General features: G+C 44.5%; 1 protein-coding gene across 1 annotated transcript in view; it reads left to right on the top strand.

Annotated features, from left to right (window-relative positions):
* Nucleotides 1-2: 2 nt before the first annotated feature.
* Nucleotides 3-24,296, top strand: part of LOC311139288 (oxysterol-binding protein-related protein 3-like) — a gene marked incomplete at its 5' end in the record, with an annotated part of 40,399 nt that continues 16,105 nt past the window's right edge. The window contains 10 exons of the mRNA XM_084174174.1: nt 3-80; nt 373-538; nt 3,346-3,479; nt 10,212-10,322; nt 11,644-11,781; nt 12,819-12,909; nt 13,100-13,224; nt 13,494-13,613; nt 22,619-22,756; nt 22,871-22,934. Coding sequence (XP_084030300.1) covers nt 3-80; nt 373-538; nt 3,346-3,479; nt 10,212-10,322; nt 11,644-11,781; nt 12,819-12,909; nt 13,100-13,224; nt 13,494-13,613; nt 22,619-22,756; nt 22,871-22,934 — 1,165 coding nt within the window. The remainder of the gene's footprint in view (nt 81-372; nt 539-3,345; nt 3,480-10,211; nt 10,323-11,643; nt 11,782-12,818; nt 12,910-13,099; nt 13,225-13,493; nt 13,614-22,618; nt 22,757-22,870; nt 22,935-24,296) is intronic.

Below are 24,296 nucleotides of genomic sequence, written 5' to 3'. Positions count from 1 at the left end.
CCCCCAAAAAGGAAAAAAGGCCCCCAAGAAAATGGCGTGGTTCTAAAAACTACAGCACAGATGCCAAAACAACACTGCAGGTACTGTAAAAGGAAACACAGTCAGTCGAAATGTTTGAATAGTTCACTTTTTAAAAACATTAATTCATACATTCACATGAATTAAGCCTCACAGAGACCTTCAGGTCGAAACGTTGCACAATGAAACTGGGGGAACATTCATCAGTGTGAGGGTATCTATTATTTATTTCATGGATAGTTCACTTTACCTCACTTGCAACTTCTGTGCATCAAAAAGTGTCTATCCATCCATTATTTGAAAAATGCCAGATAACATTTTTTTTGTCTGCTTCCTGTTCCTGTTCCATCCCAGATTCCCAGCTGCATCTCTTCTGGCTCCGTCCGTCTCCACGCCTCCAACCCCAACCTCTCCGCTGCAGCCCTGGGGAATGCGAAGGCCTACCCTGAACCTCCCTATATGGACTCTCCTATAGACGTAGCCAAACTACAGGAGGACTTCTGCCGCGTCGCTAACAACCGTAAGTACCCTCTCTCTCTGTCACCAACAACCAATAGATTCCAATAGGAGATAGCATCGCTAACAACCGTAAGTACTCTCTCTCTCTGTCACCAACAACCAATAGATTCCAATAGGAGATAGCATCGCTAACAACCGTAAGTACTCTCTCTCTCTGTCACCAACAACCAATAGATTCCAATAGGAGATAGCATCGCTAACAACCACCTTTCATCTGTCGTCTTTATTCGGATCCCTATTAGCTGACGCCATGACGACAGCTAGTCTTCCTGGGGTCCTAAACACAACGACACAGAGACATAACAGACATGAGACGCTTCAAATTAGTGGATTCGGCTATTTCAGCCACAGCCGTTGCTGACAGGTGTATAAAATTGAGCACACAGCCATGCAATCTCCATAGACAAACATTGGCAGTAGAATGGCCCATACTAAAGAGCTCAGTGACTTTCAATGTGGCACCGTCATAGGATGCCACCTTTTCAACAAGTTAGTAAGTCAAATTTCTGCCCTGCTAGAGCTGCCCCGGTCAACTGTAAGCGCTGTTATTGTGAAGTGGAAAGGTCTAGGAGCAACAACAGTTCAGCCGCGAAGTGGTAGGCCACACAAGTTCACAGAACGGGCAGCCGAGTGCTGAAGCGCGTAGCACGTAAAAATCGTCTGTCCTCGGTTGCTACACTCACTACAGAGTTCCCAATTGCCTCTGGAAGCAACGTCAGCACAATAATTGTTCGTCGTGAGCTTTGTGCAATGGGTTTCCATGTCCGAGCAGCCACACACAAGCCTAAGATCACCATGCGCAATGCCAAGTGTTGGCTGGAGTGGTGAAAAGGTTGCCGCCATTGGACTCTGGAGCAGTGGGAATGCATTCTCTGGAGTGTTGAATCACGCTTCACCATCTGGCAGTTCGACGGATTAATCTGGGTTTGGCGGATGCCAGGAGAACGCTACCTGCCCTAATGCATAGTGCCAACTGTAAAGTTAGGTGGAGGAGGAATAATAGTCTGGGGCTGTTTTTCATGGTTTGGACTCGGCCCCTTAGTTCCAGTGAAGGGAAATCTTAATGCTACAGCATACAATGACATTCTAGGTGATTCTGTGCTTCCAACTTTGTGGCAACAGTTTGGGGAAGGCCCTTTCCTGTTTCAACATAACAATGCCCCCGTGCACAAAGCGAGGTCCATGCAGAAATGGTTTGTCAAGATCGGTGTGGAAGAACTTGACTGGCCTGCACAGAGCCCTGACCTCAACCCCATCGAACACCTTTGGGATGAATTGGAACGGCGACTGCGAGCCAGACCTGATTTCCCAACATCAGTGCCTGACCTCACTAATGCTCTTGTGGCTGAATGGAAGCAAGTCCCCGCAGCAATGTTCCAACATCTAGTGGAAAGCCTTCCCAGAAGAGGGTCCCCTGTAGCTCAGTTGGTATAGCTTGGCGTTTCCCACGGGGGGGCCAGTATGAAAAATGTATGCACTCACTAAGTGTAAGACACTCTGGATAAGAGCTTCTGCTAAATTACTAAAATGTAAATGTAAAATGAGTGGAGGCTGTTATAGCAGCAAAGGGGGGACCAACTCCATATTAATGCCCATGATTTTGGAATGAGACGTTCGACGAGCAGGTGTCCACATACATTTGGCCATGTAGCGTATGTAATTCTTCAGGGACCGTCAGTTTGACCATTTAAAATGGGTTAAAATAGGAAATGGACCCTGCCGACACATCTCCCTGAATTATCCACAATAACATTGTATACAAATGCTAAAATGAAAATAGCCCATTGAACAGAGATGAGGTGGAAAGGTGTTGATTGACTCTGAAGCATTCCATTAGCAGTTATTACGGCACAGTTATTACGGCAGGGCATCAGTGGTGTAATCATTGTGTGCAATAGGGCAGCAGGCTTTTGGCATGCTAATAGAACATCTGTGTATCTGTGTATCTGTGCCATAACACCAATGATAGAGAGTGTTGATGTGAATGATTGGAGAGCAGTGATAACCTCTGATTGAGACTCAGGGGGTAAAGATCTCAATCATATACTCCCTCAACTGAGCAGGAACCCCAGGCTTCTACATTGTAGGTTCTCAGTTATTAATGGCGGAAACAATCTCTGAGGCCCTCTCTCTCGCTCTCTCTGTGTTCCCCTGTCTCTCTCTCTTTCGCTCTCTCTCTCTCCCTTTTCTTGTGGCAACAGGTCACATATCTTGCTACTGTGATGGTACACTGTGGTATTTCACCGAATAGATATGGGAGTTCGAATACTTTGTGGGTCTGTGTAATATGAGGGAAATATGTGTCTCTAATATGGTCATACATTTGGCAGGAGGTTAGGAAGTGCAGCTCAGTTTCCACCTCATGTTGCACATAGCCTGTCTTCTCTTGAGAGCCAGGTCTGCCTACGGCAGCCTTTCTCAAAAGCAAGGCTATGCTCACTGAGTCTGTACATAGTCAAAGCTTTACTTAATTTTGGGTCAGTCACAGTGGTCAGTTATTCTGCCACTGTGTACTCTCTGTTTAGGGCCAAATAACATTCTAGTTTGCTCAGTTTTTTTGTAAATTCTTTCCTATGTGTCAAGTAATTATCTTTTTGTTTTCTCATGATTTGGTTGGGTCTAATTGTGTTGCTCTCTCTCTCTCTCTCTCTCTCTCTCTCTCTCTCTCTCTCTCTCTCTCTCTCTCTCTCTCTCTCTCTCTCTCTCTCTCTCTCTCTCTCTCTCTCTCTCTCTCTCTCTCTCTCTCTCTCTCTCTCTCTCTCTCTCTCTCTCTCTCTCTCTCTCTCTCCTCTCTCTCCTCTCTCACAGTGCATGCCACCATGAAGTCAGCCCTGAGCTCTCTCACCTCTGAGAAGGAGAGGTTAAAACAGGTGCTGGACCACCAAGACACATGCCCCCCTACCTCCCCTGGGATTATGGGTCTGAAGAACGCTCTGTCCTCGGTGAGAAAATTACCATAAAACCCCCTCCCACACCTCTCCCTCTGTCACTGCACTGTAGATCTTCAGTCAGAGAGAATAGATGTGTCTCTCCTTTTGACTTGCTATTGTATCCTGGTAGCCTGTCCTCCCACACCAGTTATCAAGTGTGACTACTGACGCCACGCCAGTGTCTGCTGACAAGCCTGTTACGGGGGATTACTGGTTGTGTGTGTGTGTGTGTGCCCACCTTTATAATGGGACTCAGAGAACTACCAGGTAGTAGGAAAACACTAGAGTTATTTATACTGGGACTCAGAGGACTACCAGGTAGTAAGAAAACACTAGAGTTATTTATACTGGGACTCAGAGGACTACCAGGTAGTAAGAAAACACTAGAGTTATTTATACTGGGACTCAGAGGACTACCAGGTAGTAAGAAAACACTAGAGTTATTTATACTGGGACTCAGAGGACTACCAGGTAGTAAGAAAACACTAGAGTTATTTATACTGGGACTCAGAGGACTACCAGGTAGTAAGAAAACACTAGAGTTATTTATACTGGGACTCAGAGGACTACCAGGTAGTAGGAAAACACTAGAGTTGTGTGACTGCGATGGGGTTTTCTTTTGCTGTTGTTTCCCTTGTGAAAGAGGTCTTCTGACCTCAATGAGACAACCTGGTTCAAAACGTTTTTTTAAGTTAACATTTAAATCACACTGTAAGATTATAAGATTAAGATTATATATTTTTTCCCTTTGCGCAATGCTTTGCACTACAAACATTTCGCCATAAGACTGCAGCTGTGCTTGGTTGGGGCATTTTCTCCTCTCCTCCGCTCCTGGCTGCATGTGCTGCCATAGAAATAGAATGAATAGAATGGGGTTCCCCATTCAAGTCAGTGATGGCATAATGGGTGGACTGGCAGCCATTGCGAGTGTACCCATAGGACCAAAGCAGGACGTAAAAGTAGGAAGTAAAAGCAGGATTCAACTCAACTGGCATTACAAAATATTAGTAGGGACATCAAACGTTCAGGCTGCTGCACAGACTCTATGGGGGCTCTAGTCTAGAGCTTCCGGTTAAATTGTGTTTGAGAGGATTTTAAAACTCTAAATGGTTAAATGACTGAGAAATATATGTCATTGTTGCAATAGTTTGTCAGATGGCAACATATATTATCGTCTTAAATTGACATGTTGAATTATTTTGCCACATAAAATGATTGTATATTGCACAAATTTCCCTAATGTGGACAGTTTGTGTTACTACTTTACACAAGCTTGCATTTTCACCCCATAAAATTCAGTGGAATTACACATCCTTACCTCAGATTGGTGTAAGGTAGCAACACAAACTGTATAAATGTTTATGGTCATCACGATGACATAAGATTGATTGCTTAAAACCGATCAATATTTTGGGTTTTGTACCTTAGCAACTTCCTTCAAACTGCACGCATAGACATACAAATGGTATTCAAGAGTTCATCTGACTCTGGGGAAGTAGATAAAGGGTTTCATTACCAAAATCCTGAAGTATCCCTTTAAGTTAACTAACCGAAATGTGGTTTGTTCCCTTTTCCATGATGGCCGCCTCCCGAAATCAACATCTGACATTCCAAAATATAGATATAAGCCTTATAGAAGTTCTCATCTAATCAGCCGTGTATAGCTTATTCCAAGTTTCCGTGTGGCTTTTGAATAGTGTTAGTTTAAACAGCGCTACACCCCAAATGTTTGCCCCCTGTTAGCGTGACATCGATGGAAATGATTAACCAAAACAAGTGTTGCGTTACACTTACCGCATTGGCGACCCACCCATCAAAAAGCAACACTTCAAAATGTAGCGAGCTGTCTTCTAGAAATTGTCCTCTAACCAGTGATGTACACATTATTCCCAGATTGTGTTTTTTGTGCTGTGTTAGTTTTAACAGGACGTGCAACCTCATCTCCACCCTCTCGCGCAAATGATTTCAACGTCATATCGATATGAGTGATTGACAAATAAGTGTTGCGTTTCTCTTTCCGTTTTGTTGACCCCCAAATCAAACTGCATCAGTCCAAAATGTAGCTGACGGTCTTCTGCTGGTTGTTCTCTAACCAGTGATGTACAAAATATCTCCAGATTCCATGTGTTTTTTAGTTCAACAGCGCGTACAACCTGATTTCCCCCCTAATCGATATCAGTGATTTATTGCCACTTGTCAAAACGACAGGGTTTTTGGTGCGTGTGCAGTTTATAAGGTGCTCATTTAAAATATACCAGTAATATGATTACTATTGTTGCACATGTATGGTAGATAGTACATTTTATGTTTATGTTTTCGATATATCAAGAACTGTTTCTGCATATTGGTTATTGATTTGGATACATTAAAACTGTGTTTTGACTAGGCTATTTATCAAAATGTCTTGTGAACAGGAAGCAGCGACTGCATCATTTTCAACGTAATTTTTTGGAATATAAATTGACTTTCATCATTTATTTCCAATGGCATTATACTTAATCAGGTAAAAACTGCTGAGATGTATTTATTTTGAAGATATATCAGAAATCACCAAAACGGGTTTGCCCTGCCTGGCATGAGCCACATAAGTTAACATCATTTGAATGAACATTCTACACATCCATGGGAATTATTGCATCACAATACCAGGTAGCCTTTGCAAGTGTACCCATAAGGTTACAAGTCAAATTAACACTTTGCTAAGCCCCTCCCCAGTATTTTGGGCAACCAATCACAGCGCTCCAATGGATAGCAACTGTCGTCGAGTCCGACTCCTCGGACAAGCTCATGTTTAAATCAAATCGCATAAAAGCCAGTGAGGGCTATGACAAAAACTGAGAGTTTTCTTTAAAAAATAAATGTTTAAATGGCAAAATAATTGAACAGTGCACCAGGGGTACTTGCTACTGTGATTCCTGAAATGCAGAGCCTGTTAATAGAGTATTTTTCTCATCCGAAATGATACTTTTGTTACGTTGTTTGCTAGCTCAGCTGGTTAGCTAGCTAGCTCTCAGTCTCATTGACCACGAAACGTTGTGTCAAGCTAAAATACCACCTCTGCAGGATTAACAACTCAACTCGAACCTGCCTACCTATAGACGTCAGTTATTCCTTGTTATTAATCCCCCAGACCTGATAGATGCCGCTCTGCCTTACCACTGAGCTAGTTTACAGCTAGGGACTGTTCCACAACCTCAACACTACCGGTCAAAAGTTTGGACATACCTACTCATTCAAGGGTTTTTCTTTATTTTTACTATTTTCTACATTGTAGAATAATAGTGAAGACATCAAAACGATGAAATAACACATATGGAATCATGTTGTAACCAAAAAAGTGTTAAACAAATAGAAATATATTTTATATTTAAGATTCTTCAAATAGCCGCCCTTTGCCTTGATGACAGCTTTGCACACTCTTGGCATTCTCTCAACCAGCTTCACCTGGAATGCTTTTGCAACAGTCTTGAAGGAGTTCCCACATATGCTACTTATCCTTCACTCTGCGGTCCAACTCATCCCAAACCATCTCAATTGGGTTGAGGTCGGGGGATTGTGGAGGCCAGGTCATCTGATGCAGCACTCCATCACTCTCTCTCTTGGTCAAATAGCCCTTACACAGCCTGGAGGTGTGTTGGGTCATTGTCATGTTGAAAAACAAATGATAGTCCCACTAAGCCCAAACCAGATGGGATGGCATATCGCTGCAGAATGCTGTGGTAGCCATGCTGGTTAAGTGTGCCTTGAATTCTAAATAAATCACAGACAGTGTCACCAGCAAAGCACCCCCACACCATAACACCTCCTCCTCCGTGCTTTACGGTGGGAACTACACATGCAGAGACCATCCGTTCACCCACACGCGTCTCACAAAGACACGGCGGTTGGAACCAAAATCTCCAATCTGGACTCCAGACCAAAGGACACATTTCCACCAGTCTAATGTCCATTGCTTGTGTTTCTTGGCCAAGCATGTCTCTTCTTCTTATTGGTGTCCTTTAGTGGTGATTTCTTTGCAGCAATTCGACCATGAAGGCCTGATTCACACAGTCTCCTCTGAACGGTTGATGTTGAGATGTGTCTGTTACTTGAACTCTGTGAAGCATTTATTTGGGCTGCAATTCTGAGGCTGGTAACTCTAATGAACTTATCCTCTGCAGCAGAGGTAACTCTGGGTCTTCCATTCCTGTGGCGGTCCTCATGAGAGGCAGTTTCATCATAGCGCTTGATGGTTTTTGCGACTGCACTTGAAGAAACGTTCAAAGTTCTTGAAATGTTCCGTATTGGCTGACCTTCATGTCTTAAAGTAGTAATGGACTGTCGTTTCTCTTTGCTTATTTGAGCTGTTCTTGCCATAATATTACTTGGTCTTTTACCAAATAGGGCTATCTTCTGTATACCCCCCTACCTTGTCACAACACAACTGATTGGCTCAAACGCATTAAGAAGGAAATAAATTCCACAAATTAACTTTTAAGAAGGCACACCTGTTAATTGAAATGCATTCCAGGTGACTACCTCATGAAGCTGGTTGAGAGAATGGCAAGAGTGTGCAAAGCTGTCATCAAGGCAAAGGGTGGCTATTTGAAGAATCTCAAATATAAAATATATTTTTATTTGTTTAACACTTGTTTGGTTACTACATGATTCCATATGTGTTATTTCATAGTTTTGATGTCTTCACTATTATTCTACAATGTAGAAAATAGTAAAAAATTAAGAAAAACCCTTGAATGAGTAGGTGTTCTAAAACTTTTGACCGGGAGTGTACCACTGGCTGAACATCATCACTACTAGTTTTAAACATTAACATTTCTTATTTCCTTCAAATTGACCTTTAATATTCTAATTTCACTCAATTCAAATATCATTCTAAGTTAACATATTACTTCAGTTACATCTTAGCCATTCAACATCCCATCATCATTATCATAACATTTCATCATTATAACATTTCACTATCAATCTCCTACAGGCCCTAAGGCCTTATCCTCCAAGCCTAATGGACATAGTGCTAATTTACCTTAAAACAAACTAACATCTCATCCTGAACCATTTTCCTATATTACTTCAGCCACCTTTTAACATTTGCTCAACATTTTCAACATATTTAGTATTTAACATTCTATTATCATTTTAATCAGTTCCAGTCCCAAGTCTTTTCTTATTTTTTCCTTATTTTTTAGAGTTGACGTCCATTATTTATTTCAATGTTCATCCTCCTCTGTGCTCCATTTGTGAGTGTAAGTGAAACTTCTTAATGGGTGTGTGTGTGTGATTAGGGCCTTCCTATCAGCACTTCCTGCCCACGCACGAAAAAGCCATATCTCAGACTGGCCAATAAAAAGAAAAGATTAAGATGGGCAGTCTGAGATATGGCTTTTTCTTTGCAGCTCTGCCTAGAAGGTCAACATCCCTGAATCGCCTCTTCACTGTTGATGTTAAGACTGGTGTTTTGTGGGTACTATTTAATGAAGCTGCCAGTTGAGGACCTGTGAGGCGCCTGTTTCTCAAACTAGACACTCTAATGTATTTGTCCTCTTGCTCAGTTGTGCACCGGGGCCTCCCACTCCTCTTTCTATTCTGGCAATTGTAATGACAGTCCACCACAACATACCCAAGAGTTTCCTGATTAGCAAGGGGTAGTCTGTGTTTAATTTCATTGTGTATCAGAAACACAGTTTGAGATCTTTGTGAGGGGATTTCGCCAGTGGTTGAATGGGTAATTGGGCTTGCCGGGAAAATGTTGTTAGAGGTTGCAACAGTAAACAAGGGGGGAGGGGCTTAGCGAAGGGTTAGAGGTTCCAAGCCCATTTTATTCATTCTATATCTATGTGTGCTGCTGCTGCAGGGAGGGGGCCGTTGCCTAGGCAACCAAAGACTTGTTTGCTACAACACCTTGCTTGTTTCAGCAAGGAGCAACAAAGTTGCATCACGTTATCGCAGAAATAGACTCAACCACAAGAGTGCCCAGAGTGCCCAGAGTGCCCGGTCGTCCCGTCTTCAGCCAGCTGTTCCTTCCATGTTTTTTAAACGGTTATGACGGTTATTTCAGTTTTCATGACGGTCTTCATCCATAACCGTCGGTTACACGGTTATACAGTAATTGTGCCAGCCCTAATGGCATATCAATGTCTGGAAGTGACATTGTATTTTGTTCAATGTCTTGCCTGTCTAAGTTACTCTTGAAAGACACCTCTGTTCTTAACCACTCCTACTGCTGATGAGGCAGAGCTCATCTTGTTTTTGTCTTTCAACGTGAGTCTTCTCAGAGCTTATTGGTGAGATAATTAGAGGCACCTCATCACATCTTCCCCACAGCTCTGTGTTCATACAGCGCCTATTTTCAGCACATTATGAATGCATTGACACAATCTATAAGTGGTTGGCTGTATTTGTGCAGAATCACATTTCAAATGTTTATATTTTTGAATTGGCAGAAACACAAGGAATGCAGAAAATACTTGATAGAAAATGTTTGAATACGAAAAGAAAAAGTAGGAAATCCACCAATCAGTAGAGATGTTGAGTGGTGTTTTGGTGTCCCCAGGGTCATATTCACTATGCACCAAACGGAAGATAACAGACCGCAACAGGGAGGGATGTGTAAAAATAAGAAACACTCGTTTTTCATTTTTCTGTTGTAAAAGGTTTTGCTACGGTGTGCACTAATGAATACGTCCCAGCATTGTGTGTGTGGCTGTGTGCTGAAACAGAACACTGGTTGTTTGTTGTTCCATCCAGGCTATAGCCCAGAACTCTGAACTGAGAGAGCGGCTGAGCAACATTCACGCTGAGTCCCGCTGCGTCCCAGAACCCTCCACTGGGCTCATAAACCTCTCTGGCCCCCTACAGGTGGGTGTGGGACATGCATGATCATATGCATCATGACACACCCTCCCGTCCATATCAGCATCATCAGGTTTGCAAAATTCCGCTAACTGGTCGGAGGATTCCGGATTCCAGAGGATTCTGGATTTCATCCTTATTCCCTCCTAATTCTAGGAATCTAAACCGTGATTTCTGGAAAAACCTGGGAAGTTACCAGAATTTTGCAACCCTAATCATCATCACTGGCATTATTATCTAATGAGAACAGGCTATATGATTATAATAGGATATAATCTGCTGGCCTTAGTCCCAATACAACAGCTGTTGACCCACTCACTGCTTGTTTAGGCCCCTCTGTAATGATGAGTGATTATCATCACAACATCTCCTTAGTTGTTACAGAGTAACAGGTTCAGCAGTGTTTTCTACTCCTAACTGTTACATATGGATGGTTAGTGTTGACAGCTCTAACTCCTACTTATCAAGCTGAGTGTTGAGACAACAACTGATTAGAAGATGAGACTGAAGGGATTGTTAGTTAGGTGTTTGGGTGTAAACTGTAAACACCTCTCCTTCTGTTCAGAGTCAGTTGTTATCCTCAAGAGCTCACACACACACACACACACACACACACACACACACACACACACACACACACACACACACACACATACACAAACAGTGAATCAGAGTCCGTTGGTACCCTCAGGAGCTTACTGTTGTGTATATTTAATCAGATCTGATGATAGGGTACAACCTGATCCTGTTAATCACATCCCTGGATGCTTCCAATACATACACACACTCACAGACACACACACACACACGCCCACACACACTCACACACACACACACACACACACACACACACACACAGTTAGTGATTCTATTATGGTCAGAGGAGGTTCCTCAGAGGAAGGCTTCCCTGTTTCCTCATCATTAATTGGTCCACAGAGGCATCAGAGAATCAACAAGTAGGCCTAATGCACTGTTTGCGTCCCCCCCATGGGCCCTGGTCAACAGTACTGCACTAGAACAGGAATAAGGTGACATTTGGGACGCAACCTGTATGTGTGTTCAATTCACACGGTCACACTATTCTTTGGAAATGTGCATGTTTATTCATGGTTTATTGTTTCAGCCAGTAATGTTTATTCCTTTTGAAAGTTGTAACAACAGGAGAATGAGTTAGAATTAATATATGTCTAAACCAAACTGAATTAATCTAAACCTAAACCTAACAGAATTAATCTAAGCCTAAACCTAACTGAATTAATCTAAGCCTAAACCTAACTGAATTAATCTAAGCCTAAACCTAACTGACATTATGTTCTCCTCTTATTAGAAGCAAGACTCCACAGATGGATCCCACCCCCTAGTTCACCAGGCGTCCAATGAGAGCAGAGCGTCCATCACAGAGTCTCTGTCGGAGTTCTTCGATGCTCAGGAGGTTCTACTGTCCGCCAGCTCCTCGGAAAACGAGGTCAGTGCCTGACTGGGATGAGGAGGGAGGAGGAGGAGAGAGGAGGGAGGAGGAGGGAGGAGGAGGAGAGAGGGGGATGGAGGAGGAGGGAGGGGGAGGAGGGAGGAGGAGGAGAGAGGGGGATGGAGGAGGAGGGAGGGGGAGGAGGGAGGAGGAGGAGAGAGGGGGATGGAGGAGGAGGAGAGAGGGGGATGGAGGAGGGGGGAGGGAGGAGAGAGGAGGGAGGAGGAGGAGAGAGGGGGATGGAGGAGGAGGGAGGAGGAGAGAGGGGGATGAGGAGGAGGGAGGGGGAGGAGGGAGGAGGGGGAGAGAGGGGGATGAGGAGGATGGAAGGGGAGGAGGGAGGAGGAAGAGAGAGGGGGATGAGGAGGAGGGAGGGGGAGGAGGGAGGAGGGGGAGAGAGGAGGAGGGAGGGGGAGAGAGGGGAATGAGGGGGAGGAGGGAGGAGGGGGAGAGAGGGGGATGAGGAGGAGGGAAGGGGAGGAGGTAGGAGGAGGTGGGAGGGGGATGAGGAGGAGGGAGGGGGAGGAGGGAGGAGGTGGAGAGAGGGGGATGAGGAGGCAGGAGTAACAGACAGAGAGCTGGAGGAACATTTTGTCTGGAACACACGTCAGACTTCTGGCTTCAGACTTAATGAGGCACCTCCAGTCAGAGCTCTGAGCTACAGAACATGTTCAGTATGTTTTCTGTCCCTGTGTGAAAGTTAATTACCCCCATCTAAAAATAAAATACCCTTACTGAGGAGAGGAGAGGAGCTGAGGTTTACATTTGTCAGTGTCTCCTCAGGGACCGACCGCCCCCCCTCTTCCCCCTCCCTCCCCCTCCGTTCTCAAACGCACTGGCTGCGTCCCAAATGGCATCCTATTTCCTATTTAGTGCACCATTTTGACCAGGACCCATGGGGAATAGGGTGCCATTTGGAACAGTCCCATATGTTGTGACAGGACGTTAAAAGGGACCTGACAGTTTCCTGGTTCCCGACTCTCTCAGGTGGGCGCTGTTAAAAAGGTATATTTGATTTATTCTTTATATTCCAGGCCTCTGATGATGACTCATACATCAGTGACAACGTGAGCGACAACATCTCCATGGACAACTTCAGCAACGAGACGGAGAGACCTAACTCGGGTAAGGGAACACTTTACCATTTGTGTTCCAAGTGGCACCCTATTCAATGTATAATGTACTACTGTTGACCAGGGCTCATAGAGCTCTGTTCAAAACTAGTGCAATAGGGTGCAATTTGGGACGTGTTTTCCTGATTACGTAGTGACATACAGTAGTTATGACCACTAATATCCTCTTCCTAACCCTCCAGGCTGTGAAGAGAACGGGACCCTTCTGAGAAGACGCAGGTCGTGTCTCCCGTCAGCCAGCCCTAACACCAGTAACATCAGTCTATGGAACATCCTTAAGAACAACATAGGGAAAGACCTCTCCAAGGTACCATGGACTTTTAGCTTTATTTCTGTCTACTTTGTTGGTTTATTTATTTTCTGTTGTGTTTGTGATTTGTTTCTGCCTACGTAGAGCGTTGAGATTCCTCTGTAATGAAAAGCACTATACATTACAAAATGTCTTATTATTATAATTTACATAATTCCATTTGGTTTTCATGACATTATTACATAATTACTACATTTGTATTATAATGAAGGTGACCAAATCTAGCTTTGAGATTGCTGTGTAAATGTGTTGTTATTATTATTCAGGTGGCTATGCCTGTTCAGCTGAACGAGCCCCTCAACACCCTGCAGAGACTGTGTGAGGAGCTGGAGTACAGCGAGCTGCTGGACAAAGCTGCTAACACACAGGACCCCTTTGAACGCATGGTGAGAGGGGATGTGTACACACACACACACACACACACACACACACACACTGGACTCCTTTGAGGGAATGGAGAGAGAATATGTTCTGAACACACACACACACACTGACACAGGACTGCTATGAAGCCCCTAAATAAGATCTGGTGCAACCAATTACCTTCAGAAGTCACATAATTAGTTAAATAAATCTAAGTGTCACATGATCTGTCACATGATCTCAGTATATAAACCTGTTCTGAAAGGCCCCAGTGTCTGAAACACCACTAAGCAAGGGGCACCACCAAGCAAGCGGCACCATAGCTCTCCAAACAGGTCAGGGACAAAGTTGTGGATACAGATCAGGGTTGGGTTATAAAAAAATATCAGAAACTTTGAACATCCCACGGAGCACCACTAAATCCATGATTAAAAAATGGAAAGAATATGGCACCACAATAAACCTGCCAAGAGAGGATCGCCCACCAAAACTCATGGACCAAGCAAGGAGGGCATTAATCAGAGGCAACAAAGAGACCAAAGTTAACCCTGAAGGAGCTGCAAAGCTCCACAGCGGAGATTGGAGTATCTATCCATAGGACCACTTTAAGCCGTACACTCCACAGAGCTGGGCTTTATGGAAGAGTGGCCAGAAAAAAGCCATTGCTTAAAGAAAAAAATAAGCAAACACGTTTTGTGTTTGCCAAAAGGTGTGTGGGAGACTCCCCAAACATATGGAAGAAGGTACTCTGGTCAGATGAGACTAAAATTGAGCTTTTTGGCCATGAAGGAAAACGTTATGTCTGGCGCAAACCCAACACCTCTCATCACCCTGAGAACACCATCCCCACAGTGAAGCATGGTGGTGGCAGCATCATGCTGTGGGGATGTTTTTCATCGGCGGGGACTGGGAAACTGGTCAGAATTGAAGGAATGATGGATGGCGCTAAATACAGGGAAATTATTGAGGGAAACCTATTTCAGTCTTCCAGAGATTTGAGACTGGGACGGAGGTTCACCTTCCAGCAGGACAATGACCCTAAGCATACTGCTAAAGCAACACTTGAGTGGTTTAAGGGGAAACATTTAAATATCTTGGAATGGCCTAGTCAAAGCCCAGACCTCAATCCAATTGAGAATCTATGGTATGACATAAAGATTGCTATACACCAGCGGAACCCATCCAACTTGAAGGAGCTAGAGCAGTTTTGCCTTGAAGAATGGGCAAAAATCCCAGTGGCTAGATGTGCCAAGCTTATAGAGACATACCCCAAGAGACTTGCAGCTGTAATTGCTGCAAAAGGTGGCTCTACAAAGTATTGACTTTGGGGGGGTGAATAGTTATGAACGCTCAAGTTTTCTGTTTTTTTGTCTTATTTCTAGTTTGTTTCACAATAAAAAATATTTTGCATCATCGAAGTGGTAAGCATGTTGTGTAAATCAAATGATACAAACCCCCAAAAAATCAATTTTAATTCCAGGTTGTAAGGCAACAAAATAGGAAAAATGCTAAGGGGGGTGAAGCCACTGTACACACACCGAAAAATGTCATACATTTGGGCACACAGGACCCCTTCTGCACAAATAGTGAATCATACACACTCTTCACTGCAGCGCTGTAATGTCCTATGGACATTTGAGGAGAAATTTCATTTCATTCCCACTGGCTAGATCCTGATTGGACCGTTCGGCTGTTGCCAGTTGTGTACCTCTGGCTCGCTCTGTTTTAAATTACTTGGTACAAATGATCTGTTTGGTTTTCTACTCTTGTGCATAGAATTGTTTATCAGCAATTGTTTATGACTACTAAAATGGATTCAGGATTTAAGACATTTACATTTACATTTTAGTCATTTAGCAGACACTCTTATCCAGAACGACTTACAGTTAGTGAGTGCATACATTTTGTTTTCATACTGACATCAGTACTTTCCTGATTTGATGGCGCTTTGTATTCACTGACCAGTTTTCCTGAAGCTGGAGACATCTGCCTTTGAAGACATCGGACCATTCTACAGTAATAAATCTGTGTGGAATATATTTCCTGCAGAGGGCTTGTTCCATTTGAAATGATGAACTTGTGTTGTGTTGCTGGCTGAGTGTGAATGACAGTCATAGGATCAGAGCTAGACCCAAAGATCCCAGCCTCCCCGACCAATACAAGTTGAATGGAGTTTGTCAGTTTGTCAGAGAGGTGGGCGTCATAGCGATGATCCGTGAAGTGAACTAGAGAAAGGGGCAGAGGTGACAATAAATACAGCTGCATCCCAAATGGCACCCTATACCCATTAAGGCTCTGGTCAAAAGTAGTGCACTTGGGAAAAGGGTGCCGTTTGGGACGCACCCACAGTGTGGAACAGTGTGCTCTCTTCCTCCTCTTGCTGCATTATCAGCAGGCAGAGCCATACATCCATCAACAGCTAGGCATTAGTTACAGACAGAGGTACAGTAGGGCTACATCCATCAACAGCTAGGCATTAGTTACAGACAGAGGTACAGTAGGGCTACTTCCATCAACAGCTAGGCATTAGTTACAGACAGAGGTACAGTAGGGCTACATCCATCAACAGCTAGGCATTAGTTACAGACAGAGGTACAGTAGGGCTACATCCATCAACAGCTAGGCATTAGTTACAGACAGAGGTACAGTAGGGTTACATCCATCAACAGCTAGGCATTAGTTACAGACAGAGGTACAGTAGTGCTCTCTAGAGTACAGAAACCAAACTCTACCTTATTTATTAGTTATTATTAACCTGTGTGATGACAAATTATTATGATTGAAAAATTATTGAAAAAATTCATGAAAACAAATTATATTAGTTATTAAGCTGTTCAACCACTTTCTCCATCACTTGTGTTAGTTTGCTTGCAACCTGCTCAGCACTTTTGCCATGGGTGAAATCTGTCGTGGACAGACTACTTAACACAGCGTTTCCCAAACTCTGTCGTCTTTGGGACCCAAAGGGGTGCACATTTTGTTTTTTGCCCAAACACAACACAGTTGATTAAAATAATCAACTCACCATCATGCTTTGATTATTTGAATCAGCTGTATAGTGCTAGGGTAATGACTAAATGTGCACCCCTTGGTGTCCCCAGGACTGAGTTTGGGAAACACTGACTTAACACAACTGACACAATTACGCATGAATTTAGTTCTCGGTTTTCGAGTTTAACTTGGGTGTAAAGGACTGTATCATCAGCATACATTTGGATGTCCACTCCCTGGCACATAGAAGGAAGGTTGTTGATGTAGAAGCTGAATGATAAGGACCTAGGATGTAGCCCTGGGGAACTCCAGTGGTGCACTTCCTTGGTACAGCTTCTGTCCCAGTAGACTCATATGCTCAGGAAAGAAAGCTTTAATCTGTGTTGAAGAGGAGCGGCAGCAGGCAGTAAGCAGACAGCTGAAGACAGCTCTAATCTGTGTTAAGAGGAGAGGCAGTAGGTAGCTGAAGACAGCTCTAATCTGTGTTGAAAGGAGAGATAGCAGGTAGCTGAAGACAGCTCTAATCTGTGTTGAAGAGGAGAAATAGCAGGTAGCTGAAGGAAGCTCTAACCTGTGTTGAAGAGGAGAGATAGCAGGTAGCTGAAAGAAGCTCTAATCTGTGTTAAAGAGGAGAGACAGCAGGTAGCTGAAGACAGCTCTAATCTGTGTTAAAGAGGAGAGGCAGCAGGAAGCTGAAGACAACTCTAATCTGTGTTGAAGAGGAGAGACAGCAGGTATTTGAAGACAGCTGTAATCTGTGTTGAAGAGGAGAGATAGCAGGTAGCTGAAGGAAGCTCTAATCTGTGTTAAAGAGGAGAGACAGCAGGTAGCTGAAGACAGTTCTAATCTGTGTTAAAGAGGAGAGGCAGCAGGAAGCTGAAGACAACTATAATCTGTGTTGAAGAGGAGAGACAGCAGGTATTTGAAGACAGCTCTAATCTGTGTTGAAGAGGAGAGGCAGAAGGTAGCTGAAGACAGCTCTAATCTGTGTTAAAGAGGAGAAACATCGGGTAGCTGAAGACAGCTCTAATCTGTGTTAAAGAGGAGAGACAGCAGGTAGCTGAAGACAGCTCTAATCTGTGTTGAAGAGGAGAGGCAGAAGGTAGCTGAAGATAGCTCTAATCTGTGTTTTCGAGGAGAGACATCGGGTAGCTGAAGACAGCTCTAATCTGTGTTAAAGAGGAGAGACAGCAGGTAGCTGAAGACAGCTCTAATCTATGTTAAAGAGGAGAGGCAGCAGGTAGCTGAAGACAGCTCCAATATGTGTTAAAGAGGAGAGACAGCAGGTATTTGAAGACAGCTCTAATCTGTGTTGAAGAGGAGAGGCAGAAGGTAGCTGAAGACAGCTCTAATCTGTGTTAAAGAGGAGAAACATTGGGTAGCTGAAGACAGCTCTAATCTGTGTTAAAGAGGAGAGACAGCAGGTAGCTGAAGACAGCTCTAATCTGTGTTAAAGAGGAGAGGCAGCAGGTAGCTGATGTCAGCTCTAATCTGTGTTGAAAAGGAGAGGTAGTAGGCAGCTGAAGACAGCTCTAATCTGTGTTGAAGAAGAGCGGAAGTAGGTAGCTGAAGACAGCTCTAATCTGTGTTGAAGCGGAGAGACAGCAGACAGCTGAAGACAGCTCTAATCTGTATTGAAGAAGAGTGGCAGTAGGTAGCTGAAGACAGCTCTAATCTGTGTTGAAAAGGAGAGGCAGCAGGTAGCTGAAGACAGCTCTAATCCGTGTTGATGAGGAGAGATAGCAGGTAGCTGAAGACATCTCTAATCTGTTGAAGAGGAGAGGCAGCAGGTAGCTGAAGACAGCTCTAATCTGTGTTGAAGAGGAGAGGCAGTAGGTTGCTGAAGACAGCTCTAATCTGTGTTGAAGAAGAGAGACAGCAGGTAGCTGAAGACAGCTCTAATCTGTGTTGAAGAGGAGAGACAGTAGGTAGCTGAAGACAGCTCTAATCTGTGTTGAAGAGGACAGACAGTGGGTAGCTGAAGACAGCAGTAATCTGTGTTGAAGAGGAGAGATAGCAGGTAGCTGAAGGAAGCTCTAATCTGTGTTAAAGAGGAGAGGCAGCAGGTAGCTGATGTCAGCTCTAATCTGTGTTGAAAAGGAGAGGTAGTAGGCAGCTGAAGACAGCTCTAATCTGTGTTGAAGAAGAGCGGAAGTAGGTAGCTGAAGACAGCTCTAATCTGTGTTGAAGCGGAGAGACAGCAGACAGCTGAAGACAGCTCTAATCTGTATTGAAGAAGAGTGGCAGTAGGTAGCTGAAGACAGCTCTAATCTGTGTTGAAAAGGAGAGGCAGCAGGTAGCTGAAGACAGCTCTAATCCGTGTTGATGAGGAGAGATAGCAGGTAGCTGAAGACATCTCTAATCTGTTGAAGAGGAGAGGCAGCAGGTAGCTGAAGACAGCTCTAATCTGTGTTGAAGAGGAGAGGCAGTAGGTTGCTGAAGACAGCTCTAATCTGTGTTGAAGAAGAGAGACAGCAGGTAGCTGAAGACAGCTCTAATCTGTGTTGAAGAGGAGAGACAGTAGGTAGCTGAAGACAGCTCTAATCTGTGTTGAAGAGGACAGACAGTGGGTAGCTGAAGACAGCAGTAATCTGTGTTGAAGAGGAGAGATAGCAGGTAGCTGAAGGAAGCTCTAATCTGTGTTAAAGAGGATAGACATCAGGTAGCTGAAGACAGTTCTAATCTATGTTAAAGAGGAGAGGCAGCAGGTAGCTGAAGACAACTCTAATCTGTGTTGAAAATTTGAAGACAGCTCTAATCTGTGTTGAAGAGGAGAGGCAGAAGGTAGCTGAAGACAGCTCTAATCTGTGTTAAAGAGGAGAGGCAGCTGAAGTCAGCTCTATTCTGTGTTGAAGAGGAGAGACAGCAGGTAGGTGAAGATAGTTCTAATCTGTGTTAAAGAGGAGAGGCAGCAGGTAGCTGAAGACAACTCTAATCTGTGTTGAAGAGGAGAGACAGCAGGTATTTGAAGACAGCTCTAATCTGTGTTGAAGAGGAGAGGCAGAAGGTAGCTGAAGACAGCTCAAATCTGTGTTAAAGAGGAGAAACATTGGGTAGCTGAAGACAGCTCTTATCTGTGTTAAAGATGAGAGGCAGCAGGTAGCTGAAGACAGCTCTAATCTGTGTTAAAGAGGAGAGGCAGCAGGTAGCTGAAGACAGCTCCAATCTGTGTTAAAGAGGAGAGGCAGCAGGTAGCTGAAGTCAGCTCTAATCTCTGTTAAAGAGGGGAGGCAGCAGGTAGCTGAAGACAGTTCCAATCTGTGTTGATGAGGAGTGGCAGCAGGTAGCTGAAGACAGCTCTAATCTGTGTTGATGAGGAGAGGCAGCAGGTAGCTGAAGACAGCTCTAATCTGTGTTGATGAGGAGAGGCAGCAGGTAGCTGAAGACAGCTCTAATCTGTGTTGATGAGGAGAGGCAGCAGGTAGCTGAAGACAGCTCTAATCTGTGTTGATGAGGAGAGGCAGCAGGTAGCTGAAGACAGCTCTAATCTGTGTTGATGAGGAGAGGCAGCAGGTAGCTGAAGACAACTCTAATCTGTGTTGATGAGGAGAGGCTGCAGGTAGCTGAAGACAGCTCTAATCTGTGTTGAAGAGGAGAGGCAGCAGGTAGCTGAAGACAGCTATCCCATCTGGGTCTTTGTGGAGTGGAGGAGAGGATGATGACGATGACGATGAGGGCTCTTTCCCCTGGCCCAGTGTGGCCTATCAGAGGCGACATCCAGATCCAGACAGCATCCTCTCAGCCAGCCACTCTGGCTTCCTCTCAAATGGCACCCTATTCCCTATGGGCCCTGGTTAAAAATAGTGCACTAAATAGAGAATAATGTGCCATTGGGGCACTGGCTCTGACTCTCCCATTCAAATGCACATTACTGAGGTCATCAGGCCCATTCATCTCAAATGGAGAGGACATTATAGCTACAGTGGGGAGAACAAGTATTTGATACACTGCCGATTTTGCAGGTTTTCCTACTTACAAAGCATGTAGAGGTCTGTAATTTTTATCATAGGTACACTTCAACTGTGAGAGACGGAATCTAAAACAATAATCCAGAAAATCACATTGTATGATTTTTAAGTAATTAATTTACATTGTATTGCATGACATAAGTTTGTGATACATCAGAAAAGCAGAACTTAATATTGGTACAGAAACCTTTGTTTGCAATTCCAGAGATCATACGTTTGCTGTAGGTCTTGACCAGATTTGCACACACTGCAGCAGGGATTTTGGCTCACTCCTCCATACAGACCTTCTCCAGATCCTTCAGGTTTCGAGGCTGTCGCTGGGCAATACGGACTTTCAGCTCCCTCCAAATATGTTCTATTGGGTTCAGGTCTGGAGACTGGCTAGGCCACTCCAGGACCTTGAGATGCTTCTTACGGAGCCACCCCTTAGTTGCCCTGGCTGTGTGTTTTGGGTCGTTGTCATGCTGGAAGACCCAGCCACGACCCATCTTCAATGCTCTTACTGAGGGAAGGAGGTTGTTGGCCAAGATCTTGCGATACATGGCCGCATCCATCCTCCCCTCAATACGGTGCAGTCGTCCTGTCCCCATTGCAGAAAAGCATCCCAAAGAATGATGTTTCCACCTCCATGCTTCACGGTTGGGATGGTGTTCTTGGTGTTGTACTCATCCTTCTTCTTCCTCCAAACACGGCGAGTGGAGTTTAGACCAAAAATCTATATTTTTGTCTCATCAGACCACATGACCTTCTCCCATTCCTCCTCTGGATCATCCAGATGGTCATTGGCAAACTTCAGACGGGCCTGGACATGCGCTGGCTTGAGCAGGGGGACCTTGCGTGCGCTGCAGGATTTTAATCCTTGACGGCGTAGTGTGTTACTAATGGTTTTCTTTGAGACTGTGGTCCCAGCTCTCTTCAGGTCATTGACCAGGTCCTGCCGTGTAGTTCTGGGCTGATCCCTCATGATCATTGATGCCCCACGAGGTGAACTCTTGCATGGAGCCCCAGACCGAGGGTGATTGACCGTCATCTTGAACTTCTTCCATTTTCTAATAATTGCTCCAACAGTTGTTGCCTTCTCACCAAGCTGCTTGCCTATTGTCCTGTAGCCCATCCCAGCCTTGTGCAGGTCTACAATTTTATCCCTGATGTCCTTACACAGCTCTCTGGTCTTGGCCATTGTGGAGAGGTTGGAGTCTGTTTGATTGAGTGTGTGGACAGGTGTCTTTTATACAGGTAATGAGTTCAAACAGGTGCAGTTAATACAGGTAATGAGTGGAGAACAGGAGGGCTTCTTAAAGAAAAACTAACAGGTCTGTGAGAGCCGGAATTCTTACTGGTTGGTAGGTGATCAAATACTTATGTCATGCAATAAAATGCAAATTAATTACTTAAAAATCATACAATGTGATTTTCTGGATTTTTGTTTTAGATTCCGTCTCTCACAGTTGAAGTGTACCTATGATAAAAATTACAGACCTCTACATGCTTTGTAAGTAGGAAAACCTGCAGAATCGGCAGTGTATCAAATACTTGTTCTCCCCACTGTATATCTGTGGGAAATCTAATGGGAATTTCACCAGCAATGATCAGTTGTTAGAGTGAAGGGTTACTGAATGGTCCATTTGCCACAAACTCACTACAAAAAGTTATCCTGCAGACCCCCAGGGGTAATTATGGTGGGACGATCTCTTATGTCATAGAGATGTACTAGAGGGCTCATCTCCGCTCGGCTCATCTTTGGAGAATGGAGATAGCACAGACAGCACCCTTGAGGGCTAAAACAGGCTTTGGGCCAAGTTCTCTATCCAACTCTATGGTTCCACTTTGCACTTTCTAATAACCATAAGCACTGTCATAATCTCATTCTTGGGTTGACCTTCTGTGTTTTGACTCACTAACTACTGTCCGTGTGTGTGTGTGTGTGTGTGTGCGTGCGTGTGCGCGCGTGTGTGTGTGTGTGTGGTTATCCTGCTCAAGTGTTACTGATGATGGCCATTATAATGTGCTGATGACTGATACTTGAACTTAGGAGTAATGAACTGACCTGTGCTGTTAACTGTCTGTAGGTGTACATAGCCACATTTGCAGTTTCGGGGTACGCGTCCAGCTACCACCGAGCGGGAGGAAAGCCCTTCAACCCAGTCCTGGGGGAGACCTACGAGTGTGACCGCCCCGAAAAGGGCCTCCGATTTCTAGCAGAACAGGTACTATACACAGATCCACATGCCCTATGACCTAAGTATTTGTTCCATATCTGAATAATTCATAGGGTTTGATCCATCAAGTATAAACCTGCCATTGTTTATCTATGTTCTCAGGTCAGCCATCACCCACCTATATCAGTATGTCATGCTGACTCTAAAAACTACATATTCTGGCAAGGTAAGTCAACACCATGGTCCTCTACAAGCTAATACCCTTTCACCTGACACTCACCCTTTCACCTGACACACACCCTTTCACCTGACACACACCCTTTTCCCCTGACACACACCCTTTCACCTGACACACACCCTTTCACCTGACACACACCCTTTCACCTGATACACACCCTTTCACCTGACACACACCCTTTCACCTGACACACACCCTTTCATCTGACACATACCCTTTCACCTGACATACACCCTTTCACCTGACACACACCCTTTCACCTGACACACACCCTTTCACCTGACACACACGCTTTCATCTGACACATACCCTTTCACCTGACATACACCCTTTCACCTGACACACACCCTTTCACCTGACACACACCCTTTTACCTGACATACACCCTTTCACCTGACATACACCCTTTCACCTGAAACACACCCTTTCACCTGACATACACCCTTTCACCTGACACACACCCTTTCACCTGACACACACCCTTTCACCTGACACACCCTTTCACCTGACACACACCCTTTCACCTGACACACACCCTTTCATCAGACACAGACACTGGGATTATAACTAGGGGCAGGAGGTTTTTCTGACCACGCGAAAACACTCCTGGCCCTAACCATACCAGTTATTACAACTAGTCTAAAGCTGGAGGTCCTGGCCCTAACCATACCAGTTATTACAACTAGTCTAAAGCTGGAGGCCCTGGCCCTAACCATACCAGTTATTACAACTAGTCTAAAGCTGGAGGTCCTGGCCCTAACCATACCAGTTATTACAACTAGTCTAAAGCTGGAGGTCCTGGCCCTAACCATACCAGTTATTACAACTAGTCTAAAGCTGGAGGCCCTGGCCCTAACCATACCAGTTATTACAACTAGTCTAAAGCTGGAGGTCCTGGCCCTAACCATACCAGTTATTACAACTAGTCTAAAGCTGGAGGTCCTGGCCCTAACCATACCAGTTATTACAACTAGTCTAAAGCTGGAGGTCCTGGCCCTAACCATACCAGTTATTACAACTAGTCTAAAGCTGGAGGTCCTGGCCCTAACCATACCAGTTATTACAACTAGTCTAAAGCTGGAGGTCCTGGCCCTAACCATACCAGTTATTACAACTAGTCTAAAGCTGGAGGTCCTGGCCCTAACCATACCAGTTATTACAACTAGTCTAAAGCTGGAGGCCCTGGCCCTAACCATACCAGTTATTACAACTAGTCTAAAGCTGGAGGTCCTGGCCCTAACCATACCAGTTATTACAACTAGTCTAAAGCTGGAGGTCCTGGCCCTAACCATACCAGTTATTACAACTAGTCTAAAGCTGGAGGCCCTGGCCCTAACCATACCAGTTATT

Source organism: Coregonus lavaretus, assembly GCF_964263955.1.
Source record: "Coregonus lavaretus genome assembly, chromosome: 13".
Taxonomy (NCBI): Eukaryota; Metazoa; Chordata; class Actinopteri; order Salmoniformes; family Salmonidae; genus Coregonus; species Coregonus lavaretus.
The sequence above is the reverse complement of the archived record's forward strand: the minus strand, read 5'-3'. Positions and strand labels throughout refer to the sequence as shown.